Genomic DNA, 24,281 nt, shown 5'->3' on the forward strand with positions numbered 1-24,281 from the left:
TGGGCACGTAAACGCTATCTCGCTATACTAAAACGCGCTGTCCGCAACGAACGCTCGCGGTACGGTAACGCTATTTCCCGCCACCACGCTAGCGCTGAGCTAATATTGTTCTAATTTCGACCTCTGGGTAGTATTGGGGTCCTTTAAACCTTCGCCTGGTCGCGTGGTACCGCAGCGGTGAGGCTCCGACAGAGCGCAGCTCTGACGCCATGATTCGGAGCGGATCACGTGGCGTGACGTCACGCCTACCACACCTGCACTCTGGCGGCTCAAGGTAATTGGATCCGATCTCGCGTAACTCAACGAAACGCTGGTTTAAGGGAATGCGGCCGCTCCAGGGACCGAAGCGGTTTTCGTGCTGTCACTGCTCCAAACGCGAAGCATTGAGAGTACAGCAAGTTTACGAGCCGTCTCTTGATGTCTGTCGAGATATCGCGCGCGCCAGCGCGTGATATCTCGACAGGCATATCTCGAAAGATATCTCGAAAGACGGTCGGGAGCTGTCTTTCGCCAGACGAAGATTTCGCCAGGCGGAGTCTTCGCCAGGCGATATTTCACCAATATCGTATTGATTCAATCTCAGTCCAGCGATTGACTTGTGCACCAAAGTTTTATCGCTCTCTACGCGTCGTGCAGGCCCAGCGTGGTTTGCGGCCGTCGTCCAGCGGTTCGCCGATGTGGCGGCCCACGCGAGGAGACACTGAGTGGCGGCCGGAGGAGTGGACAACGGCTCGCGTAGCATGATCATCGCCTGCCGGACATGCCTTCCATCTGGAGGAGCCTCATCGTGCTTCTGGTGCTCGTCATCGCCGTCCTGCAGGTGAGAGATGAGCTATACTACAGCGCCATCTATCTATCTTCCGGCCGCCGCGGCTGCATTTTCGATGGAGGTGAAAATGTTGGAGGCCCGTGTGCTTAGATTTAGGTGCACGTTAAAGAACCCCAGGTGGTCGAAATTTCCGGAGCCCTCCACTACGGCGTCTCTCATATAACATCGTGGTTTTGGGACGTTAAACCCCAGATGTTATCCATCTATCTCTCTATTCGCTTTGTCCGCTTCTCTTTGCCATAATTCATGAAATGTGGCGAATGTCGTATTGCCGATCAATATGACATTCGCCACATTTCATCGACCAAGATAGCGTTCGCTACGTCTCGCGTGGAGCGCATGCGCAGAACTTCCGAGCAAGCACTGTTCGACTGAAGTTCGAAAACAAAAGGAAACCACGAGTACTAAATCCTACCGTACTCTGACATTTTGATCACGTGTTAGAGTGTCACCCCAACACGTGATCATGAAACGCGTGTAACTCACGACAATTTTGGGTCGCGAGATTTTACGCCGAGCTGAAACAGCCTTGCTGTTAATATTTGTGGCGTTACTAGGGTCTGAACCCAGGCACCCATGCTCCAGAGGCGAGCATGTCAACCACTGGGACATGGTCGCAGAATGTGAATATATTTGAACCATCAAGGTGTAGCATCGCCTCATTTTCCTGCACCTTTAGAAGGCAGGTGTCGGCCAGACGGATTCACTCTGACCACGTTGTGGCCGGTCCACCGGCCGCAACGTTAGTTAAACGAATTGTTTTGTTTTTTTTAGGCGAAAGCCTTAGGTGCCTCATCAAACCCGAAAATTGACCGTCGGCGTCGGTTGCGAGTGAGGCAAAAAGTTATCATCACGTCATGACGTCACCATATGACGCCACCATGACGTTACAGGTCGCCGAAATTTGTTACGTCATCATGGCGCCACTACGACGTCATTGTGACGCCACATGATGACGTCATCACACAATATCATCGCTTGGCCTAAGGTGGGCCGATCACGAAGGCAGTGCAAAATCAGATGACGTGCAGAAAGCTTGCAATGCCTCCGATTCTGGAGGTAGTGTGAAACCACGTTAGGTGCAGACAGCTTGGGGGCGAGGCGAGATCAATGAATGCATCGACTGAGAAGAAAAAGATGGCTTTCGCCTTCGAGTCCTCTTAGGCTAATGGCGAATGCGTCGTAGGCGAAGGCGTCTTAGGCGAATGTATAATGGATCTTGCGACTTTTTTCAAGCTTGAGCTAGTCCGTCGGCGTTCGCGGAAACTGCGATGACGTCACCATGCGTCGCCTAGCAACGCCTTTGAGGAAGGAAAGGAGGAGGAGAGAAGTAGAGTAAAACGCATTAGCGATATCCGCTATCCACACAGGCACACACACACACATGCGCGCACGCACAAACACACGCACGCACACGCACACATTTATGGGAACCATATGATGATAAAGAAAGGGAGAAAGAAAGAGAAACAGAGAGAAGCACAGAGAAAGAGAGAGAATGAAATAAATAGTTAGCTAGAGAACGAAATAAACACAAAGAAAGAAAGCATAGCATAGCCATGTATACTACAGTATAGCAAGGAAGTGGGAAAGGGAAGTGATGTGAGGAGGAGGGGAAAGGGTAAAGCATAGCATAGCCATGTATACTACAGTATAGCAAGGTGGTCAAAGTTTGGGTGAGGAGGACTCCGCTGTTTTTACAGTGTTCGCACCAGTAGTGCGTAGCTGCCTCCATTTCTTTAGCCGTATATATATATATACATATATATATATATATATATATATATATATATATATATATATATATATATATATATATATATATATATATATATATATAATCACTCCTTTGTGCGCGACTGCGTTTGTAACCTGCATGTATTTCTCAACGTGCCCGGCTAATCTCTTTTCTTACCCGAACCGCCCACTCCGGCGGGCCACTCATGAGGCGCGTCGCGATGGCGCCTGGTGCCAGATCATTCATTGCCATCTCAGTGGTGCCATCTTTTTTGTATCCTTTTTCTTCCGAGTGCTCGCTGGGCTCCTGAAAGTGGCGTCGACGCCACCCACCCACCAGGACAGTCGCCGTTGATCCTTAATTAACGCCCCGGTCTTCTGGCCCTGTCCGGCCCCTCTTAGCTGTATGTAGCTTCATCAGCTTGAGCCACTCCCTCCTTCCCATCGACAGCGCCATCAGGCCTTTTTGGGCGCTCGCCCGTCGGTGCTTCGGCGAGTGTGCTCATTTGCCTCGTCTGTGTTCGTCTTTCTGGCTTCTATTTGGTGGTAGCAGGACAGTGTACTTGCTCTGCATCGTTGTTTTTGTAGTAGTTGCAGTAATGGTCGGCCTTCCTTAGCTTGGTTTTGCAGTAATAGTAGTAGTACTAGTAGCTGTAGTGGTTGTAGTAGTAGTAGTAGTAGTAGTAGTAGTAGTAGTAGTAGTAGTAGTAGTAGTAGTAGTAGAAGTAGCAGTAGTAGTAACAGTAGCAGCAGCAGAAGTAGTAGCAGTAGTAGTAATAATAGTAGTAGTAGCAGAAGTAGTAGTAGTAGTAGCAGTAGTAGTAGTCGTCGTGGTCGTTGTTGTTTTATTGTCGTTGTTCTTATTGTTAATGTAGTTGTAGTTGTCATTGTTGTTTCTGAGGTAGTTGTACTAGTTCTGAGGTAGTACTAGTTCTTCATTTGTTCATTTTTCCCCCTCGTTTTAGCACCACTCCTCGTGGTCAGACCTCGGCTCCCCTGTATAGTTTGACATCATATATAACGAAATAAAATACAATATAAAAAAGACTGCCACAAGTACTGACGGCGACACTACGTTGACGTGATGTCAACGACTAAGTCCCTTTAAAACTAACAGGCCAAGGATGACAAAGCGCCTTTGGCAAAGACAGGTCCATGTATGGAAACGCCGGCCAGCCTTTCTCAGTCACTATATTCCTGTTCATACAACCTCTGTAGCAAATTTGCTTCCAGCCGTCCGCTCCCACCTTGACTTCGTAGGTGCTTTCGCAAGTGTCGCATTCAAGCCGACTACAGCAAAAACGGTACAATACAAAACACAAGTCGGAATGAATTAAATATTGTATAGTTTCCTTTTTTAACATACTTTCAGAGACCCACCTGAATGAACGTTTGCTGACACCTCATTAAGAGTTGCGAGTACTTGAAAATTTAGTTCTCGTTTGCCATAGCTAGTTCGGTCAACAACAACAACAACAACAACAACAACAACAACAACAACAACAACAACAACAACAACAACAACAACAACAGCAACAACAACAACAACAACAACAACAACAACAACAACAACAACAGCAACAACAACAACAGCAACAACAGCAACAACAACAACGGCAACAACAACAACAACAGCAACAACAACGACAACAACGACAACAACAACAACAACAACAACAACAACAACAACAGCATCAACAGCAACAACAGTAGCAGCAACAACAACAACAACAGCAACAACAACAACAACAGCAACAACAACAACATCAACAACAGCAACAGCAGCAACAACAGCAACAACAGCAACAACAACAACAACAACAGCAACAACAACAACAACAACGACAACAACGACAACAACAGCAACAACAGCAACAGTGAAAACCCACGTAAAAACAGCTGCAATATTGATATATGCCATATATGTGAGTGGCGGAATCATCACGTGACTTCTAGCCACCCTAACGACGCTTCGAGAAACCACACACGTCACTGGGGGGCGGAGTGACCGAGGCTCGGCGTGCGGCCACTCTGGTTGCAGTCACGACGAGGAAGGGACGACGCGGATTAACCACCCTCTAGCAGTGGCTTCGACGAAGAATAACGTACGGGCGTGCTTTGTGGTTGATTCTGTGCACGGGCGCTTTCTGTTTCTGCACGGGCGCTTTCTGATTCTGTGCACGGGCGATTGATTCTGTGCAAGGCGGAGCGGGGGGGGGGGGGGTCTGAGGTGAGATCCCCGAGGTGTCACGGAGGAAGATTGTAGAGTGGTAGGTGACGGTATGCAGTTATATATAGCATCCACCTGAATGATCGCGTGGTCCCGCGACGCGCATAGATCACAAATGCGTGCGCGTGATCGGAACACGCGACTGCGTGGGTTTCGATTCCCTCCTAACCTCTCCATCCGCCTCATTCAAACACGCGCAGAGCATGTCGGTATATGTTGCCACACGTGCTTATTCTTCTACTTTTGATGCGATCGCGTTTCACTCACAAAAAAAATTGGGGGACCCTTAAGCTTCGCCTTTAAGAGTTGAACGCGATAGCGAAATCCGGCCCCTAGTGCGCACTTCAACCACTAAGTGCATACTTATTAATGTGTATTGTTACACACACACACGCGCGCACGCGCGCGAATTTTACAGGCTTTCGATCTAAAGCAAGAGTCGCATGGCCTCCAAGATATACGCCGCGCGCCGGCCCTCTCGGATGCCATGAAAAGTCGAGACATATTTCTCACAATGCCTCACAGAGGGCAGCACATTATCTAGCGTTTGCTGCGTTGGCTTGATATGTTTTCCTCTAGATGGACATAGTTGTCCATTTTTAGAGCTGTTTGAAAGTTCGTGTGTGTATTTAGCGGCGATGGCTGCACTATCCCGGCGTTTTTCGACGTAGTTTGATGGCCTCGCGAATGCGCCTACCGTATGGGCTCGTTTTCGTCGTGACACCTGCCGAACAAAATGCGTTAAGGAGGCTCCTTCTACTACATGGCATTTATGTAGTGTTTTTGTCCGAAGCAGCTGCAAGCAACATCGTGGCTTTGTGGTAAGACACCTGCTTGCCACGCGAACGGCCTGGGTTCGATCCTCATTGGGACCGAATATTTTATCGTTTATTTTATTTGCTACTTTCTCGATTTTTCGCTCACGGATGATTTTACGCTCACAACCAACGGTGCCGACGCCGACAGCGGAATTTCTGCGACACGAGCTCTCTAACGCTACCGCGTTAAAACTGTTACCACCGCTGATCGTAGCCCGCGCCGCAATGTTTTTTAAAACTTCGCGATCGTTTCAGACTGTCCTGTCAAGATTACGCGAAGGCCACGAGTGCACCAGCGATAACACTGGATGGTTCGATGAGGCATGCATAAAAGCCAATGCATTTCACAGACGATGAGATTAGTCGACGCCCGACATTGGTGCACGCCGTTATCTTTGTACAGCGAGTGTCGCTTGTACTCTGAGTCTTTCCTGTACTGGGCACAAGTTCGCCCAGTAAGGCGTCTCATCTTTACCGACTGCGTCCTGCTTTTCTTTACCGTCGCGACAACGTGACAACATATACCGCGGTGTCTATGCATGCGCGATTGACGCAAGTATATACGCCTTGTGCTCGAGCAACCGTCCACGCGATAACATTCTGGAAGATAGCGAAAACTAACCAAAACTAGTCAACAGTTTGCAGCAATTTTGAACATTAGGCACCATTCACGAACGCTAGCGAACATTAGGCAACGTTAACCAACTCTGTCCAACTCTACTAAACACTACACTACGGTAGCCAACGTTAGCCGACACAAGCCAACCTTACGCACCACTAGCCAACGTTAGATGACGATAACGAGTAACCAATATCAAACAACCTGAGACAACGTTAGTAACAGTAGCCAACGTTAAGCAAGAACTAGCCAGAACTATAGTAATAATAGCGAACATTAACCAGGGCTATTATGCGTCCAGGGGTCGCTCAGTTCTCATTTAAATTCCGTAATGGGTTCCTAATTGAGTTTTCTTTGAAAATTCATCTTATAGTTTCAAAAAGCCTCTAACCCACCTCCGCTAATTTCGTAACATTTCAAGTAAACGCTCGCATCGAGTTCAGAACGTCGTCACGATCAACAATGTCAAACGCGGCAGCGCTACGAGCCGCGGGCGCACCGCAAATTCGAAATAATAGTCCCCTCTCCTCTCCGGGCCATTCGGTAATCCGCAGCGTTGGCCGTGACGTCAACATTCTCGTCTGCTCATGTCATCCACAAAAAGAACCTGTTTGTCTGCACAGAGGTATGCGCTCTCTCGCCGCTCTTCCTCCTCGCATGGTGGGGAGGAGCACTCGGCTAGGAGGAGAGACGAGCCGACGAACGAAGCATAGCAAAGGAAAGAGCGAAACGAGAGAAGGGTTCTTTCATATTATCAAACGCGTGTAACTCCGCTATTACGGCACCGTTTCGGAAAATTCTTGCGGCTACGTGTTCGTTGAAGACTGGTGCACAACTGCAACACCACAGCTAAATTTCGACCCCTGGGTGGTTTACAGCCACTTTAAGATTTATTTTGAAACGGGAAAAGGTCGTGAAAGAATAAGGGAAGGGTATAGAAGGCACCGCAACGTCATTATGACAATGTCAGCTTCCGGCCAACACACTCTCCAATGCATATTTGTTACTTCTCGATGTCTTGCATATAAAACGATTTCTGTTCGTCCCTCTACACCTGTGTCTGACCTTACTACGCATGCGCAGGTGGTGCACATCGCCCTGCTGTCTCGGCTCGAGGCCCGCAAGAGCCGCGGCGCAGTCTCCGGAGGCGACGCGTCGCTGGCGCAGCGCGATGCCTTCGAGGACCGGAGCCAGATGCTGGCCGCCATCCGGCGCAGCGCCGTGCTCGACTCCAGCGGAGAGTTCCACATCGTCAACTTCCTCGCGCGCGCCGACAGCCTACTCGGTGAGGGACGCTTAGTATTTCTTTTTTTTAAAACCTCGGAGCTGCGTAAGCCGGCCGTGATCTGTCCAACGCGAACAAAAAACCTCGGGCGGGCATGCGCCGCAGGAATTGCGCAAGTCCCACTACCGAGTAAAGCAAGTGCGAGCGTTAAACGAAAACGAACACGTGAAAGAGAGAGAGAGAGAAAGAAAGAAAGCGATAGAAGGAAAGAGAAACAGAAAAATATAGAGAAAGAAAGATAATAAATACATAAAAAGATAGGAACACAGAGAGTGACATAGACAGAAAGAAAAAGAAATGGAAAGAGGAAGCGATAAATAGGGAGAGAGAAGTAAATATAGAAGGAGCGAGAGAGAGAAAGAAATGAAAGAAAGAAATAGAAAGAGACAGAAAAAAATAGATATATACAAGAAGCAGAGAGAAAGAGAAGAAATAAAGAGAAAAATAAAAAGAAAAAAAAAAGTCGCCCAACTCTGATGTTGGTTCCAGCCTTGCGCCACTAGTGCGAAGCTGCCATAGTTTTTTTTTTTTTTAACAACGAAGCCGCTAAAGCCCATTCACACCTGCGACTAACACCGGTCGCGCGACTGGCGACCACAGAGCGACTCAAGGGGAGCTATATGTGAACGCACACAGATTATGGTGCAATCTATACCCTTCGCCACGCCGAACTCACGTCCGCCCGCACTGTGATTGCCTCGTAAATTACGCTGACGTTCTGTCCCTGCGCGTCTGATTGGCTCAGAGGTTTGCAACTGTAACAGTGCGACAAAAAAATCCAGCAGCGAGCGACCGAGCCAAAGCAGCCGCTTTTCAACCAAAGCGGCCATCGGCGACTAGCTTGGTCGCGCGACCCAGCTCTGAATGAGCTTTGAGTGGTGCGTTGGTCGCAGTTGATCGTGTCGTTGAAGAACGTTGACCCCAGTGGACGAAGAAACGTGGGCCGATCCGGAGGTATACCGCAATAACTGACCGACCCGCGGTATTGCGCAGAGAGTGAAGAGGCTTAAGCGCGGATTGAAGACTCCTGCGGAGGTTCTGTATGGTGTTATGTAAGCTAGCCAGGCCGTTCCGGATTTTGTAAAGCGTGAAAGATGAACGGTGGCTGGGTAAGAAGAAGACTTAAGCACAAGCACTTTACGCAAAGCGTGATGAAGCACCTGTTGCATCCGCAGTGAGAGGCGTGCAGGCTTTCACAAACGGTCTTTATGGACAGTGCTGCGTATTGGCGTCGTGAAAGAGACTAACAACTAAGGTACAGCACACAAACAAAAGACACATAAAGGCAAGGTTGCACTGCAGGACGCATGCGCACAGGTTCGGTGACGTCACCTTCGCTTCGTTAAGTAAAAGTGGCAACTGCACGTGCTGCATTCCAGGGATCAACACAACTTCGAACCAGCCCGAACCACTGGCTGCAGCTTCCAGTGTGTAGCCTCCGGCGTGTAACGATGTTTGAAGTTTATTTTCATGAGTAGGTAAATTCAAAACATGCGTAAATACTGTATAGCCCCTTAGCTGATGGCTTGTTGGGGAGCCATTTACAAGTATGTAAAAATATACACAAACACTAACGTGTTATAGACAGTAATAGGCAAGTTAGGGATATACAGTTAAAAGAGAATGAACATCAAAAAAACAACACATAAAAACACTCTAGATAAAAGGTATACAGTAAATTCTCACGACACAAGATCTCGTTCGAGACTTCAACGTAAAGGAAACAAAATAGAAAGGAAAAGGAAAGAAAGCATATAGATATATAAGTGCATAAATGAGCGTTTCGCATAGGTATGGCGGACAGTTGCTGAAAATAGTATTTCTTTAAGGAATGTGACATATTTCTATTTCGTTTTACATCGAATGGGATGTTATCCGATAATTTTGTGCCGATGAATTCAACTAATCTATCGCCATATACATTTCTTGTGGGAGGCATATTAAATTTACCAAAAATTTTATTACGTATTGCGCGGACCGGTATATGGACATATCGAATGGATGGTTTTCACTTGCTATGCTATTGACGTATTTTACCACATTTATCTGCTCCCTCTGTCGCAGGTTCTCGGAACCACGTGCGTCCGGACGTGACCCTTGTGACGCAGAGCACGGCCAACCACCTGCACTACCTAGTGGCGCTGAGCGAACGCTGGCGGGGACCCCTGGCGGTCACGGTGTTCGCGCCACGGTCGCAACTGTCTCTAGTCGTCGAGGTGCTCGTGCAACTACGGCGATGCGTGCCCGCTCTCAGGTGAGCGGTCGCCACGTGTACAGCCCTGAAATTTTTATTGCGATAGCAATTATATGGACATTCTCGACGGGATTTTTCCGTCGCCGTCGTGTCCCTCCCGTATAAAGTCCGTCGCTCGGCGGGTGCATTCGGTCGGAGGTGGAAGGGGGGGGGGGGTTGTCGCGGGGCAGAAACTTTGAACTTTAAATCTAAGGGCGCGGTCGCGATCGCTGGCGCGCGCTCTATATCACAGCGGGCGGCTCGTATACCCTTCGACGTGCTGCGCTCTCAACGCGAAGAGACTATGCGGAGAGCATCGCTCCCTGGAGCGGCCATATTCTCTTACACGAGCGTTTTGTAGTTACACGAGATCGTATACAAAACAGTTAGCTGCCAGCCTCACTTAGTATAACAGTACAATTTGTTGCTATCGGATTCATTGCTTCGGCCTTGCGGTGAAACTGCGACTTTTTTCAATAATATCACACGAGTGTCGACCGCAGGCTACGGTAGTTTCTACTGTCGACGAGAAGCAACAAGATCTACGATACGACGATCGCCGTCACACCGACTTTGTGAAGACATGATCGCGTAGATAATATAGTGCGTATGCATCTCTAAGCAAACAACGTAGCAGATGGCGCTAGCCCACGTGTGGGCTCTCTGCGATTGCGCATCACGCAGGAAATCTCGTTACTTCTCCCCTGTATTAAGCGCTACCATATCCAAGGATAAACGCTCGCGCGATATTATTAAAAACTTGCAAGTGTGTACTTTGAAAGCTGTTTATGGATCATCCTTGCACCTCAATGAAGTAATCAGTCATAGCTTCAGTCATGGCGTCATCATAGCTTCAACAACCAGCGCAGAACGGACAAAAGACAAGAAAGGGAACATAGACAGCGCTCGTCTATGTTCCCTTTCTTGTCCCTTGTCCGTTCTGCGCTGGTTGTTGAAGATGGATTGCCAACTAGCCCAATCTCAAACTTTGTCATCATAGCGTCAGTCAATCAATCCCTTGGAAATCAGTTAATCAACTGATTGTGAAAGGATGTCCTTCGCTTCCGAAAAATGAGCGCCCTTTGTCAGGAGGCGTGCTCAAGCTGTTAACCTTTATGCATAAATTTATTGATTGGTGCAATAACTCACTAATTAAGTAGTCTGGTAGCTTTCACACCGTGTTTTACTATGCCTAAGGGCAAGTTCCGAAAAAAAAATAAATATATAAAGAGTTGTCGTGTTATTGGCAAGCGATCTCGCTTTTTCATGAAAAGCCGATGTTTCAGGCGCGGTGCAAGAGGGCCTTTTAACCACAAATAAATGACGAGAACAGCATCAGCACCTTGTCGATCTCACTCTCCATCTCCACGTAATATCGCAGAACCTCGTTGATACGTTCCCGTTTCGTACGATTTCCCGGTTCCAACGTTCGCGGTATCGTTATCAACTCAAACCGCGCGATGTTTTAGTGAATTCGGACAGTACGTTTTCCCGGATAGTACGCTTTTTCTGCGTTTTTTGTTCAGCAACGTATCGACGAGGTTATACTGCACTTAGAAGAATACACTATGGGCGAGTTGGTAATACATGATGATTAACAGGAATGCGAAAAAACGCGGGACACAGCTAAGAAAGCTGCAGGACAATCACATACTAACAACTGAGCTTTTATTGAAAAAAAATGAGTATATATATATATATATATATATATATATATATATATATATATATATATATATATATATATAGAAAGCAAGAAAAAAACAAAAACACGCGTTCACCACGAACAGAACCAGAAACCTCAGATGTGCGAATCCAGGCACCTTATCTCAGGCTTGTTTAACGCGAGAGAAGGTTTTGCCGCACAGTTATCACCAGCTTTGAAAATTAGGGAAACTTCAACGAGATCTCGTGCTGTCGGGACCCTATGACGTGTGAGCACTTTGGCATCAGACAGGGGTGGAGTGCAACCACAATCGCGGCAGTGCAGGGACCGATTCTACGAAGGTTGACTGTTCAGAGATGAGCTGTGGTCGCTCACGTAGTCGTTCAGACAGTGGCCTGTCTGTCCTATTAATTGATTAATTAATTTACTTATTTATTTCTACACACCGTCAATCCAACAGGGATTATAACAGGTGGGCAAAGTGAGACAGAGATTTAGTGCAAATAAAAAAAAATCAAGAGACGTAACAACGTGTTAAAATTGCGAGGCTATCAATTCGCTTTCAATTTGAAACTTGAAAAAAAAATTGAAAATTAGTTTAGAGAAAGTGGCTTAAGATGGGCTACTGGTAATGGAAGGCGTCAGCTATACCATTCTCTGTTCGCAAGTTGAAAGAACGAGAACTTGTAGGCATCTCTGCGAAGTCTTTAAGAGGCAAGGGCATGAGATTGTTTCCGGCGGGTAGTTCTGGCTGCGGGTTGCTTTATGAAACGGGACCTGTCCGTGAACGCAGGTGAAAGACACTTGGTAAACAACTCTCTTACTAGACTCTGTACCTGTACTTTCTCAAATCTCGCAGGTACAACGCGAGCTTCCACCTGGTCTACCCTCTCAAGAGCCCCGGTTCCCACCAACCGCCGGACGGTTCCAACCTGCTGCTGCCCGATGACAATAACAGCAGCGGCGGCGGCGGCACAAACGCCGTCGATGCTGCTTCCAGTTCCTCCTCGCCACTCGGAGGAACTATGTCGTGCGACTCGGTGGCCGCGAGGCTCCAGCGCTCGGTGCCCGGACCGGAGAACTACGACCTGGGCGTGTCGTATCCGGTGAACCTCTTGCGCAACGTGGCTCGCCGCAACGCCCTCACCGAGTTCGTCATCGTGCTCGACGTCGACCTCCTGCCCAACGACGGCCTGCACGCGCAGTTCGTGGCGTTCGCCCGGGACAACCGGCTGTTCGTCGACTCGCACCGCGACGACAAGACCGTATACGTGGCGCCAGCATTCGAGGTGAGCATAGTAGTACTATAGTGCGATTGTGCGCCGCTCAAGTACTACAGACTCGTTTACGCGAATGCGGCAGTAAATAGCGTATCGCATTTCCTAGCGCATTGCGGCACAGTGTGAATACGTCTACTTGGGGCAGGTAGTGACCGCAGATACGAACCATGAGACTGAAGTAACTATACCCCGCGTCTCCTTTTGGGTTTCGTCGTCGTGGACATGGTCTACGCGATTGGCTCCGGCTGCGTGCTACCGGAACTAATCGCGGAGCTCACGATACAAAAACAAAGAGACGCTAAGCGATCTAGGACAACCTATTAACAACCGTATAAATTACGGGGTTTGTTTATTTCTAAGGCACAAAGCATCTGAATATGTTACTCAGCCTAAGAACGAAAGAAACTCGCATTACGGGTGGTGAAATCATTGACCTATTCCTTGGTGCGAACGCATTTACAGCAAGAATTTTCGCTAGCTTCCGTAGCGTTGCACCTGATGTACGAAACGTAGTAATGTTGCTGAGAAGGATGAGGCATAGGTCCAAGTATTTTTCCGATATCTAGCGGGGCTTGGGAAGTCGAACGTATTCTATTTAAGAAACAAATTCTTTCTAGTCTTTACGCTTGGCAATCTAACAAGACATGTTCCGTCGTTTCTAATGCACCACAGTTGTCATTTTTCATTTCCTACGTGCCTCTATGCACGTGAGAGTACGCTTGCACCGAAGCGGCATGGTAGCCGTTTCACCTACTGCGTACGCGAGCGCCGCTTGATCCCCTGGCGGACGCATTTGCAGGTTCGCGAGGGTGTTCCCTCTCCGCGGGACAAGGCTTCCCTTCTCCAGCGCGTGGAGGCGATGGACGCCCGGCCCTTCTACCTGGAACTGTGCTGGAAGTGCCAGAAGCACACCGACTACGAGGCCTGGCAGCGAGAGCCTCCCGGCGACAAACTGGCCGTGCTCTTCGAGGTCCTCTGGCGCGACCCCTGGGAGCCCTTCTACTTCGGTCGCAACTCGGCGCCCTTCTACGACGAGCGGTTCCGGCAGTACGGCTTCAACCGCATCAGCCAGGTCTGTGGTTTCTCTACATATATCCACGGTGCTGTGTATTCTCGGCATATGCTTTCTCATAGCTGAGTTGAACCAAATGAAATCGGTGCGATTAAAGGGGCCGTGATAAACAATTTTCGATTATAATCTGTGTTATCTGGCTTAATCCTATTGCGATCCCAAATAAGCTGGCGAAATTTTAGCGCATTCGGTGGAATACCTAATTTATAATTGAATATTTTTATGAACATGCGAGTGGGCTGAGAGTTGGGCGGCACTGGCGCACTCGCGAGTCGTGACGTAACAGGCTGCTTGCCCTGCGAGCGTCTGCGTTCCGGCGGACGTTTTTGCTCCCTGGTCATCTGCGCGCGTAATCGAGCTATTTAAGCGTTGTTCAGCTTGGCATTGCAAACTGAACGATTTGCCGCGGCTGATACTTTGGTAGAAGACGGCGGCTCCGCTCCTGCAGCACATGACGTCACACACGCCATGGCAAAATAGCGGTCGCCGTCGGTGGGCGGGGTTTATAGCCGGCGAATTGTAGGGCCAATTTCGCACTGAACTATTCTTTTAGAGTCCGTTTTTCATATATGTATAGGCATAACAGACCCTTTGCTTCTCTTTTTCGCTGAGAACCGCAAATTGCTCGGTGGCCGTGTCATGGCCCCTTTAAGTGTTCCAATTCTCAGTTCAAAGGACGATTAAGTATCTTAACTAGCCCAATTCGCAGGTCTAAAGGTCAGACCTGATATGCGTGTTTAGAGCAAATGGTAAACTATCTAGAGTATTGTGTACCCTGCTATGGAAGTGCCTTAAAGGGCCCCTCACCAGGCCACATAGCAAATTTTAGTTAGACGCTGGAAGTTGTTGTGTGCCGAATGAAGAGCAGTATGCCGCAAGAATTTTTCAAATCGGTTCATTACGAGCTGAGAAAAACAATAATTTGTAGCGGCGCGAAACCATGATGCGAGGAGGCGAGTTTCAAACCCTTGCCACTCGCCCCGTGTAGCCTTCGCAAGCCAAATCCCTTCCCTGCCCTCTTCACTTGACACATACGCATGAACACGTCATGCGCATGCATGGTCACGTGCGCATGACGTGCCTGAGCCAGCCCGAGCACGCGAGCGGCGTTGCACGGCCGCTACCTTTGTTTTTATGTAGCGGCCGTGGGCGTTTTGTCGGCGTTCTCTGTGGTGCACTGCCTGTTTCTGCGGGACGGGCATGAAAGTTGAGACATTTGTACGGGCACGAGAGTGGCGGTATCATGAGCCAGTGCCGCATTAACGTTTACTTAGACGCGGTAGAATAAATGAGCATAATGAGTGCTCGAACGCGCCAGAACCTTACTTTCGTTTCCAGGGCTGGCGCCTGCTCGATGCGCTAACCGCGGGTGCACGAACGCATGGGAAAGGGAGGCACATTAGCCCCGCATCTCGCTGCAATTCACGAAAAAGAAAATGAAAAAGATGCACAAATTCCCTTTGTGTGTCTCATTATTTCTCTCAAGTTTTATTAATCTGTTCAAGCAACAAATTACAGAAACTACACATGTCGTGTCAAATAATTATCGCAGTGTCACGTGCTACTGTTGGCGACGTCAGAGCACAGTCGTCTACGTAGAGGAGCGGCGTCACAGCACTACCATCTACGTAGGGCCATTTTCTCATGTACGTCATCCCCTCATTCTCTAAAGCGCGCGCCCGCGAGAGGAAGGGCAAGCAGCGTTCACCTTGAAATTTGACCCATTTCCGCGGCGCGTAGCCTTGCAAATTTTGGCAGACGTGATCGTGAACGCTCAGTGTATGCGTTGCGCTCGTTAGCTCAAAATTGTCAAACCTGGTGAGGGGCCCTTTAAGCCGTCCTGCTGGTCAACAATTGCAACTGTACTATAAATTGCAAAGTCATGTCTGCAAATTACGCGAAGGTGACGAGAGACGCGACGCAGAAGCCGTCGCTCAAGCTGCCGCTTACCAAAGCAAGCCCCATTCACGCGACGGCTTCGGCGACGAATTTCTACACTATTAATGAAAAAAAAATTCGGCATATTCACTTAACTAAGTACTAACCGTTTACTAGTCACGAAAAGCACTAACCTCTTAGTAGACGAAGATAGTAAAATGAAAGTTAGCGAAATCCACTACCTTGTTAGCTAGTAAATAGTACTAGCATCGGACTGTTCGTATGTTACTTAGTAACCGCAATTGCAACTTCGTAACCGTTCTAACGCTAGTAGACTGCAATTACCCAGCAAGAGGCTTACGCCTCTTGTGTTTATATGTGCTGTGTGCATTGCCATATCAAGTTGATTTTATTACAATAACTTATGTAAGATGAAAAAAAAATAAATACAACGAAACGGCATGGCATTTACTTGTAACGCAAATGAATAACCGCTAATTACCGCAAGTAATTACCGCGGTGTCCACACATCGCGCCAACGTACTAGGTCCTAGGGCTAAGTTTTGTTTGAACGAATTTTATAGCATTCCTGCGTTTGGTATGTAGCTGCCGATCATTTGCCCGTTGACTGATGTCAATCACATTCGTACGTCAGCGCTCGCGCGCGCCAATGAGAAGGACGAAAAGTACCGATAAAGAAGGTGACGAAACGGAAGTGTGTACAGATCTTGAATAACGACGGCAGCAACGACAGTGTAGACAGGAACAGCTCGGCATGCAACAATGACGATTCTATAGAATAGCGTGGTCGCGACAAAATCAGCGGCTACGAGCGAATCAATAAGCGCCAGTTAGTCCCGAATTTAATTCCAACTGAGATGTGCAATCGCTGCGGCTGTGTAGTCGTGAAACTTCGTGCGGGATCGGGCGTACACGTCGACGTTGCGAAATTATTGTTATCGTCATCATTATTATTGTTTTATATGAAAAACATACGTACGGAAACACTTTATGCTCAAAGGACAAAGAGAACGGAAGAGAAGCGACCGTTTCTTCGGCAGTCCACCGGGTTGGGTGGGATCCATTGATAAATGACGTCATCATAATCAGCGCATAATCATCAAGGTCGTCATCATCGTCATCAGAGGCTGGCAACATCCACCTAGATGGGTACAACGCCTATGTACTCATTCGGGAGGAGGAAAGAATAGAAATGTAGGACACGAAGATTGGAACATAGAAAGAGTAAACAAATAGCCAAATCGCAACAAACACTGACAAAAATACACTACGATACAGCAGACACGCTTGAACGCAAGAAACAACAACAAATAAAGGTCAATGAATGCTGTAATTGAGAGGAACGATCTGGTCGTCGTCGGGTTAATTCTCCGTGTTACAACCTAATTCTATCTCGTGTTGTGCAATTTTACGAGAGCGGGGTTTAATGGAAGAAGGCAACTAGTAAGCAACAGAACATTGGAACATTTCGACTGTACGTGCGCCTGCCCGGGTCAGGAACTATACGCGGTTGCCAGATTGTCGCAGCTAAGGACAGAAGGCCACTCGCAACACTTCTGCGAGTTACAACAGGCTTCCCTTGAAAAGAACAATCGCCGTGACTACTTTTTTTTTTTTTGTACTCTACGTGTATTCATCCGTGTAGCCAAATGTTTTTGGGGTTTATAGTCGGTAAACTACGCGTACCACACTTCTTTCTGGTTGTCCGGTTATAAGCTCTCCGGAGATGCCATGCACAGGCGCCGGACGGCGCGGTGATAAACTGCCTGCCTCCCGGGTGCAGTTGCGTCGTGCGCGCCCTCTCGCGGACTTCGGGAGAGATTAATATGGTGGACACCTTGCGTTGTCGGGTACCCTCTCTCCGCATATCGGCGGTTTCCGCTGGCCTCCGAACCGAGCGACTATTCCTTATCCGGCTTGGGAGCTCGATGCTGTGGCCGACATTTATATACACAAGCAAAACAGAAAGTTTACGCGTCGCAATAGCCGTCCGTGTGCGGGCTACGCCATTTAGCTAATTGCTCGCCGCTGCTCCGGATTAATTGCGTACCGCTCTACGTGTGTCTACAGGGCTAATTGGTTTCCGAACTCTTCCGAGTCCTGGAGAGATCTATATGGCAGTTTTGGTCGTAAGTAGGACAGGCGAAAACTTTCGCGTCCTGTTCTGGACATCGGCGACCCTGCGGTGTGGCCCTCTGGCGGATATGTTTTGGAATATTCCTGAACATACGTACGGAGCTGAAACCTGCAGGCTTACGAAGAGAGTTCAACTTAAGCTCTGGAGGACGCAGCGAGCCATGGAAAGGAAAATGATAGGTGTAACCTTAAGGGGCGAGAAGAGAGCAGAGTGGGTCAGGGAACAAACGGGTGTTAAGTTCATCTCAGTCGAAATCAAGCAGAAGAAATGGACACGGGCAGGGCATGCAGCACGTAGGCAAGATAACCGCTGGTCATTAAGAGTAACTCACTGGATTCCAAGAGAAGGCAAGCGCACGAGGGGGGAACAGAAAGTTAGGTGGGCAGATGGACAAGTTTGCGGGTGTAACGTGGCAGCAGAAAGCACAGGACCGGGTTGATGGCGGAACATGGGAGAGGTCCTTGCCCTGCAGTGGGCGTAGTCAGGCTGATGATGATGATTCTCGAGAAATGTACCTTGCTAACAGAGGTCGTATACTGACTAGAGTTTCATTGTAATAGGCGTGCGTAAGGTTTTTCAAATTTTCACGGATTACATACCCCGCAGGGGCGTCTGCGCAAGCAGGCGTTTGGTGTGTAGCGACACCACGGACCCGAGCTAACGGGGGGGTTTCGACCCCCTCCCACGCCTAGCCGTGCGTGGCTTTGCCGTGTCCGGGGAAAAGGGGATCCTGGGGGTTGAGCCGACGCCGGGTGATTGGACCATTAAGGCCCCCCGGTAGAGGCAACACACCCCTTTGGCCCCGGCTTCACGTAGACGGCACCCCTGGGCTGACCCACCCAGGGGAAACCGGCAGTCGCCTTTTCCTGTCTCTCTCTCTCGCCTCATCTTCGTCTTTCTCTATTACTTTTTAATCTTTCCTGTCCTCTCCTCTCTTCTATTCACTTCAATTTTCCAGGCGGCGAGGGTTAACCTTGTGTATCATATCCAGTCTTGGGTATGAATATTTGGTTATAGCGACGGTGTATAGCTGGCGTCTGCAGGTTCTCGAAACCTGTAGCGCCCCCATGTTGGGCTCGGTGGTGGGTGGCTACCACCGTCGCCGAATTTCGAAACCATCCTATGGCAGACGCTTTCCCTCATCTTCCAGATCGGCCTGTAAAAAGAGGTCGCACCGAAGCACCTTTCCACTTTGAACTCCGTACCAACTATGACAACTTTCCTCGTTTCCACGTCTTGCACAGCGAAGGAACATCAAGCATGCGTAAACTGTCCCCATTCCTGGTGGCGAAATCTCTTGGAGAAGCTATTGGCAAAGAATACAAAGCATCCAAAATGAGCAGCGGAGATCTTCTAATTGAACTGAAAAAGAAAGAACAAATACAAAAGCTATATGATCTAGTAAGCATCGGCAACACTGATATCACAATTACCGCCCATCGTTCGCTGAACACCTGTAGGGGCGTTATCTCCGAAGAAGACTTCCTGAACCTCAGTGACGAGGAACTCCTTGAGGGTTTCCAAAATCAAAATGTCATAAAGGTTCAAAGAATAACAATGAGACGAAACAATGAACAACTCCCAACTAAACACCTCATCCTAACTTTTGGGACAAGCACTCTCCCCAGCTCTCTGGAAGCAGGATATCTTAAGATAAATGTCAGACCATACATACCGAACCCGAGGCGCTGCTTCAAGTGCCAAAGGTTCGGCCATGCATCACAATCATGCAGAGGCAAGGAGGCATGCGCCAAGTGCAGCGCCAATGGCCACTCAGCTGAGAAGTGTCAGGAATCCCCCTGCTGCGTGAACTGCAAAGGCGACCATCCAGCCTATTCTAGATCATGTCCTGTTTGGAAGAGAGAAAAAGACGTAATTGCGCTGACTGTCAAAGAGAAAATTTCATTTTTTGATGCAAGGAAGAGGCTTGGAGTCTTGCCTCAGAGAAGTTTTGCCAGCGTGGTGCGGCAGGGGGCAGCACCACAACAGCTTCAGGAGCATGCAGCGGTCACCACCCGCGGGCCCGTAGCAGCTCCACCTGCCCCCGTGGAGGTAGCAGCCAGTGCTGCTCCATCATCATCAAAGGCGAGCCCACAGACGCTGTCTGCACAGGGCCCGCGACTTAACCGAACACCAAGGCCCGAGACGCGCGTCTCCGGGCCAAGCCCTCGATCCTCCAGTGCCTCTGAGAAGGCTATGGAGGTCGATGGAAAAACCATGGCGTCATCGACGCCGAAAGACCAGCGTTCTTCGGAGCGCACTAAAAAAGAAAAAAAAATCATCCTGAACACACAAAAAAGGGACCGGTAACCTGAATGGTTACCGATCTCACTAGCAATAAATATCTGTCACCAACACAGGTCACCTTTATATTTTGACACCAACTGCTCATCTAAACTGATCGCTTTAGTCTTTTCCTTTTTTTCAATCACTATGGCTTTTATCACACAATGGAATTGTAGAGGCCTCATCCACAATTTAGGTGACATTAGGCACATTATGAATACATACTCACCTGTAGCATTCTGTCTCCAGGAAACAAATTCTGGGTCCAAAAAACACTAACTTCCTGAAAGGTTTTAGCGTATTTCGAAAAGACCGCGAAACTGCCAACCGACTATCGGGAGGAGTCGCCATCGTAGTAAAAAGCGGCTTTCCCACCGAGCCATCACATTAAACACCTCTTTTGAGGCCTGTAGCAGTTCGGATTATCGCACACAAAACCCTCTCCATCTGCTCAATTTATATTCCCCGCACGAGCATATAACTGTGCGAGAACTCGAGGATCTAACAGCGCAACTACCAGAACCATTTCGTCTTAGCAGGGGATTTTAACGCTCACCAGTACGCTATGGGGCAGTGGAAAACAACAGACCAGAAAGGACAAATAATTGAAGATTTTATTTTGTCAAACAGCACATGTCTTCTAAACTCTGGCACCACCAACATACTTCTCATCGAGTACTCGCAAGTTTAGTTGCCTCGATTTAGCATTTTGCTTCGCCATCAATTTTTAACGATCTTAAATGGGAAGTCCTGGAATCTTCATACGGTAGCGACCACTTACCCGGCAATAATAAAATTGCCATCGACACTCCCCACCCTCACCTCGAAACCACGCCGTTGGCTGATCAATCTTGCAGACTGGCCCTATTTCAGGAGATTGCAAACTAGAAGACATCTTTTCGCCAGAAATGAGCATTGATGACATAAACGATAAAATCACAGAAATCATAATAGCAGCCGCCGAAATAGCAGTACCGCGATCATCAAGTCGTGTCCGAAAAAAGCGAAATGCCTGGTGGACAAGGGAATGTAGCGAGTCAAAGAAACTACAAAATAAAGCCTGGGGCATCCTGAGGAGGTACCCACTTACAGCAACCTCGTGAACTTCAAGCAGGCTAAAGCCAAAGCCCGATATATCCGGAGGCAGGCCGAAAAAACATCATGGCAGGAAATACATATCCTCTATCAATAGCACAGTCACATCTAAAATAATATGGCAGCAGCTGAGAAAGTTCGGAGGCGACTATTTCAGCCTATACCCTACCCATTCTTACAAGTCCAGACACTCAAACAACATACAAGAGCAGGCAGACATCTTAGGGCAACACTTTTACAACATCTCCAGCTCAGCCCAACTACTCGGATACATTCCTGAACCACAACAGTCTGCAGAAAAGCAGAAACTGCCCCTCACTGGTACTTCACATGAAGCTTACAATAAACACTAACATTACAGGAACTAAAGATCGTACTCTCAAATGGCAAAAAAACGGCTGTGGGACCTGATCGCATACACTATTCCATGCTAGCACATCTCTCCGAAATATCCAAGAAGCTTTACTGACATTTTTCAACATGATATGGCAATCTGGAAAAATGCCAAACAATGTGAAAAATGCAATAGTAGTTCCCTTTCTAAAAGCTGGTAAACCCCCTACATCGCCGAGCAGCTACAGGCCGATTGCCCTAACCAGCTGCTTGGCAAAACATATGAGAGCATCATAAACTGCAGATTGTCTTTTATCCTATACTCAAGGAGATCTGATAAACAAACATCAATGTGGATATAGAAAAGGTTTGTTCAACTACTGATCATCTTGTCAGACTGGAGCATGAAATACGAGAGGCATTTCGATACAAGCAACCACTGTCTCGCGGTTTCTTCGAACTGGAGAAGCCTAGATGATACCACGTGGAGATTCGGAATTCTTCAGAGACTCGCTAACCTAGGCCTAGGCTTTCGTGGTAAAATGCTGAACTGCCTATCCGATTTCATGACTAACAGAACATTTCAGGTGCGGTTGGGCACTGCACTTTCACGCACATTTGTCCAGGAAAACGGCGTGCCTCAAGGCTGCATTCTTAGCACAACTCTATTTATAGTTAAAATGAATACTATTAACGAGGTCATACCACCCACAGTTATTATGTACTCTTTATATGTTGACGACCTCCAAATCGCTTCCCGTGCGTCGAGCCTATCAACCTGCGAGAGGCAACTTCAAGTTACCATAAATAAACTGGTGCTCTGGGCGGACAAAAATGGTTTCCGATTCTCATCACAGAAAACTGTCGCTGTTCTGTTACGCTAAGAAGAGGATTACACCCTGACCCAGTTATGACATTAAACAGCATTGCAATTACGATAAAACATGAACACAAATTCCTAGGCGTCACATTCGACAAAAAACTGAATTTTGTGGCTCACATAAATGCACTGAAAATCAAGGCACACAAAGCGCTTAATATATTGAAAGTCTTATCGCATAAGCACTGGGGTTCCGATCGGATATGCCTACTGAGGATTTATCGTTCGGTAGTACGCAGTATTCTAGATTACGGGTGCGTTGTTTACGGCTCGGCAAGAGAGTCATACATTCGGCGCCTGGACCCCGTACACAATCTCGGTCTGCGTCTATCCAATGGCGCCTATAGAACATCCCCTGTGCAGAGTTTATACGTAGACTGCAATGAACCTCCGCTAAGCCAGCGTCGAGTATTTTTAACCGTCTCATATGTTTAAGAATCAGGTCACTACCTCAACACACATATGCCATGACATTACCACGAATTGCTACTCACGCTTACACTACTCTAACAAACCACACTCCATCAAACCACTCATTCTACGTTTCGAAGAGCACTGCCAGGCATATGACATTTTAATGATGCTCTAAATATCACCAAGAAACCGCCGAGACTGCCGCCGTGGTCGGATCTGACGCAGCTTTGTGATCTTTCACTGGCTCGCCTGAAGAAAAAAGACACCGCACAAGAGCACCTAACTCAGGAATTCCGCGCACTTCAGGATAAATACAAAGATTATACCGAGGTATACACGGATGGCTCGAAAACTAAAAACCACGTCGGAGTCGGAGTGTGATGGAGGAGGAAAGCGCTATCAGCGTTAGAGTGCCTCATATCATGTCCATTTTCAGCGCCGAAGTCTACGCCCTACGGGAAGCAGTGCAAAAAATCATCACAGGTAAACACAAAAAAGCAGTCATTACACTGATTCTTAAGTGCACTACAAGCGCTAAATCTAAAATCTGAGTGTGAACCGTTAATGGTGATATTTTAAACATGATGTTTTAAACAGTATTGGCGTGACCATCCGTTTTTGCTGGGTCCCAAGTCACGTAGGGATCCCAGGCAATGAAAGGCAGACGAATGTGCTCTCTAGCAGCACAAAAAGCCATTAAAAACATAAATATTCCCTACAAAGATAGCCAGCGTGCTATCCGCTTAGCGGTGTTATCAAAATGGCAGCAACAGTGGGACTCCTGTACAACTAATAAGCTTCATCTGGTGAAGCCCACAATAGGCGAATGGAAGACGTGCCATCATCAACAACGGTTCATTGAGGTTATTCTATGCAGACTTCGAATTGGGCACACTCACCTCACACACAACTTTTGCTTAGAAAGGAAGACATGCCGCAATGTGAAAAATGCCAGCAGCCATTAACAGTTGTACATATCCTTATCACGTGCCCATATGGCGAAACAGAAAGAAAAAGTACTTCAGAGAACTATACAAACATCAGATACCTATGCACCCGAGTCTAATTCTAGGAGATGATGCACTGGTTCCCCTGTCAAATGTCATCGATTTCCTAAAAGACAGCGGCTTCTTACATAGGCTTAGAATTACATATAATGTCCTGACTACTACAAAACACCCTGTGTCTGGCGCAGCTTAGCCTCAGTTGCTTTTGCGCCATTAAACCAATTTAACTAACTAAAGGATTACATACCCCCCTACTTCAATTTCCTTCGTTGGTCAAGTCCCAAATGGAACAAGCTTTCGAAATGGATGCAAGAATGAACATGAAGCAAGACGTGATTCCACAAGACCTGCCTTGGTCCCTTGCCTTCCAGGGGGAGGATGTGAGAGTGATCAGTCTTGAAGGGCAACATCAGAGGTTCACGGCCGCAATGATTGCCAGAAACATTGCAGGGCCATAGCAA

At 47.9% G+C, this 24,281-nt stretch overlaps 1 protein-coding gene across 2 annotated transcripts in view; it reads left to right on the top strand.

Annotated features, from left to right (window-relative positions):
• The window catches only part of LOC119374097 (beta-1,4-glucuronyltransferase 1), a 312,671-nt gene that overhangs the window by 17,023 nt on the left and 271,367 nt on the right, over positions 1-24,281 (top strand). For both annotated transcript variants that reach the window (XM_037644162.2, XM_037644161.2), the window contains exons 2-6: positions 637-820; positions 7,317-7,518; positions 9,583-9,772; positions 12,277-12,706; positions 13,497-13,769. In XM_037644162.2, coding sequence (XP_037500090.1) covers positions 761-820; positions 7,317-7,518; positions 9,583-9,772; positions 12,277-12,706; positions 13,497-13,769 — 1,155 coding nt within the window. In that variant the 5' untranslated portion in view covers positions 637-760. The remainder of the gene's footprint in view (positions 1-636; positions 821-7,316; positions 7,519-9,582; positions 9,773-12,276; positions 12,707-13,496; positions 13,770-24,281) is intronic.

Source organism: Rhipicephalus sanguineus, chromosome 11 (genome assembly GCF_013339695.2).
Source record: "Rhipicephalus sanguineus isolate Rsan-2018 chromosome 11, BIME_Rsan_1.4, whole genome shotgun sequence".
NCBI classification, from domain to species: domain Eukaryota; kingdom Metazoa; phylum Arthropoda; class Arachnida; order Ixodida; family Ixodidae; genus Rhipicephalus; species Rhipicephalus sanguineus.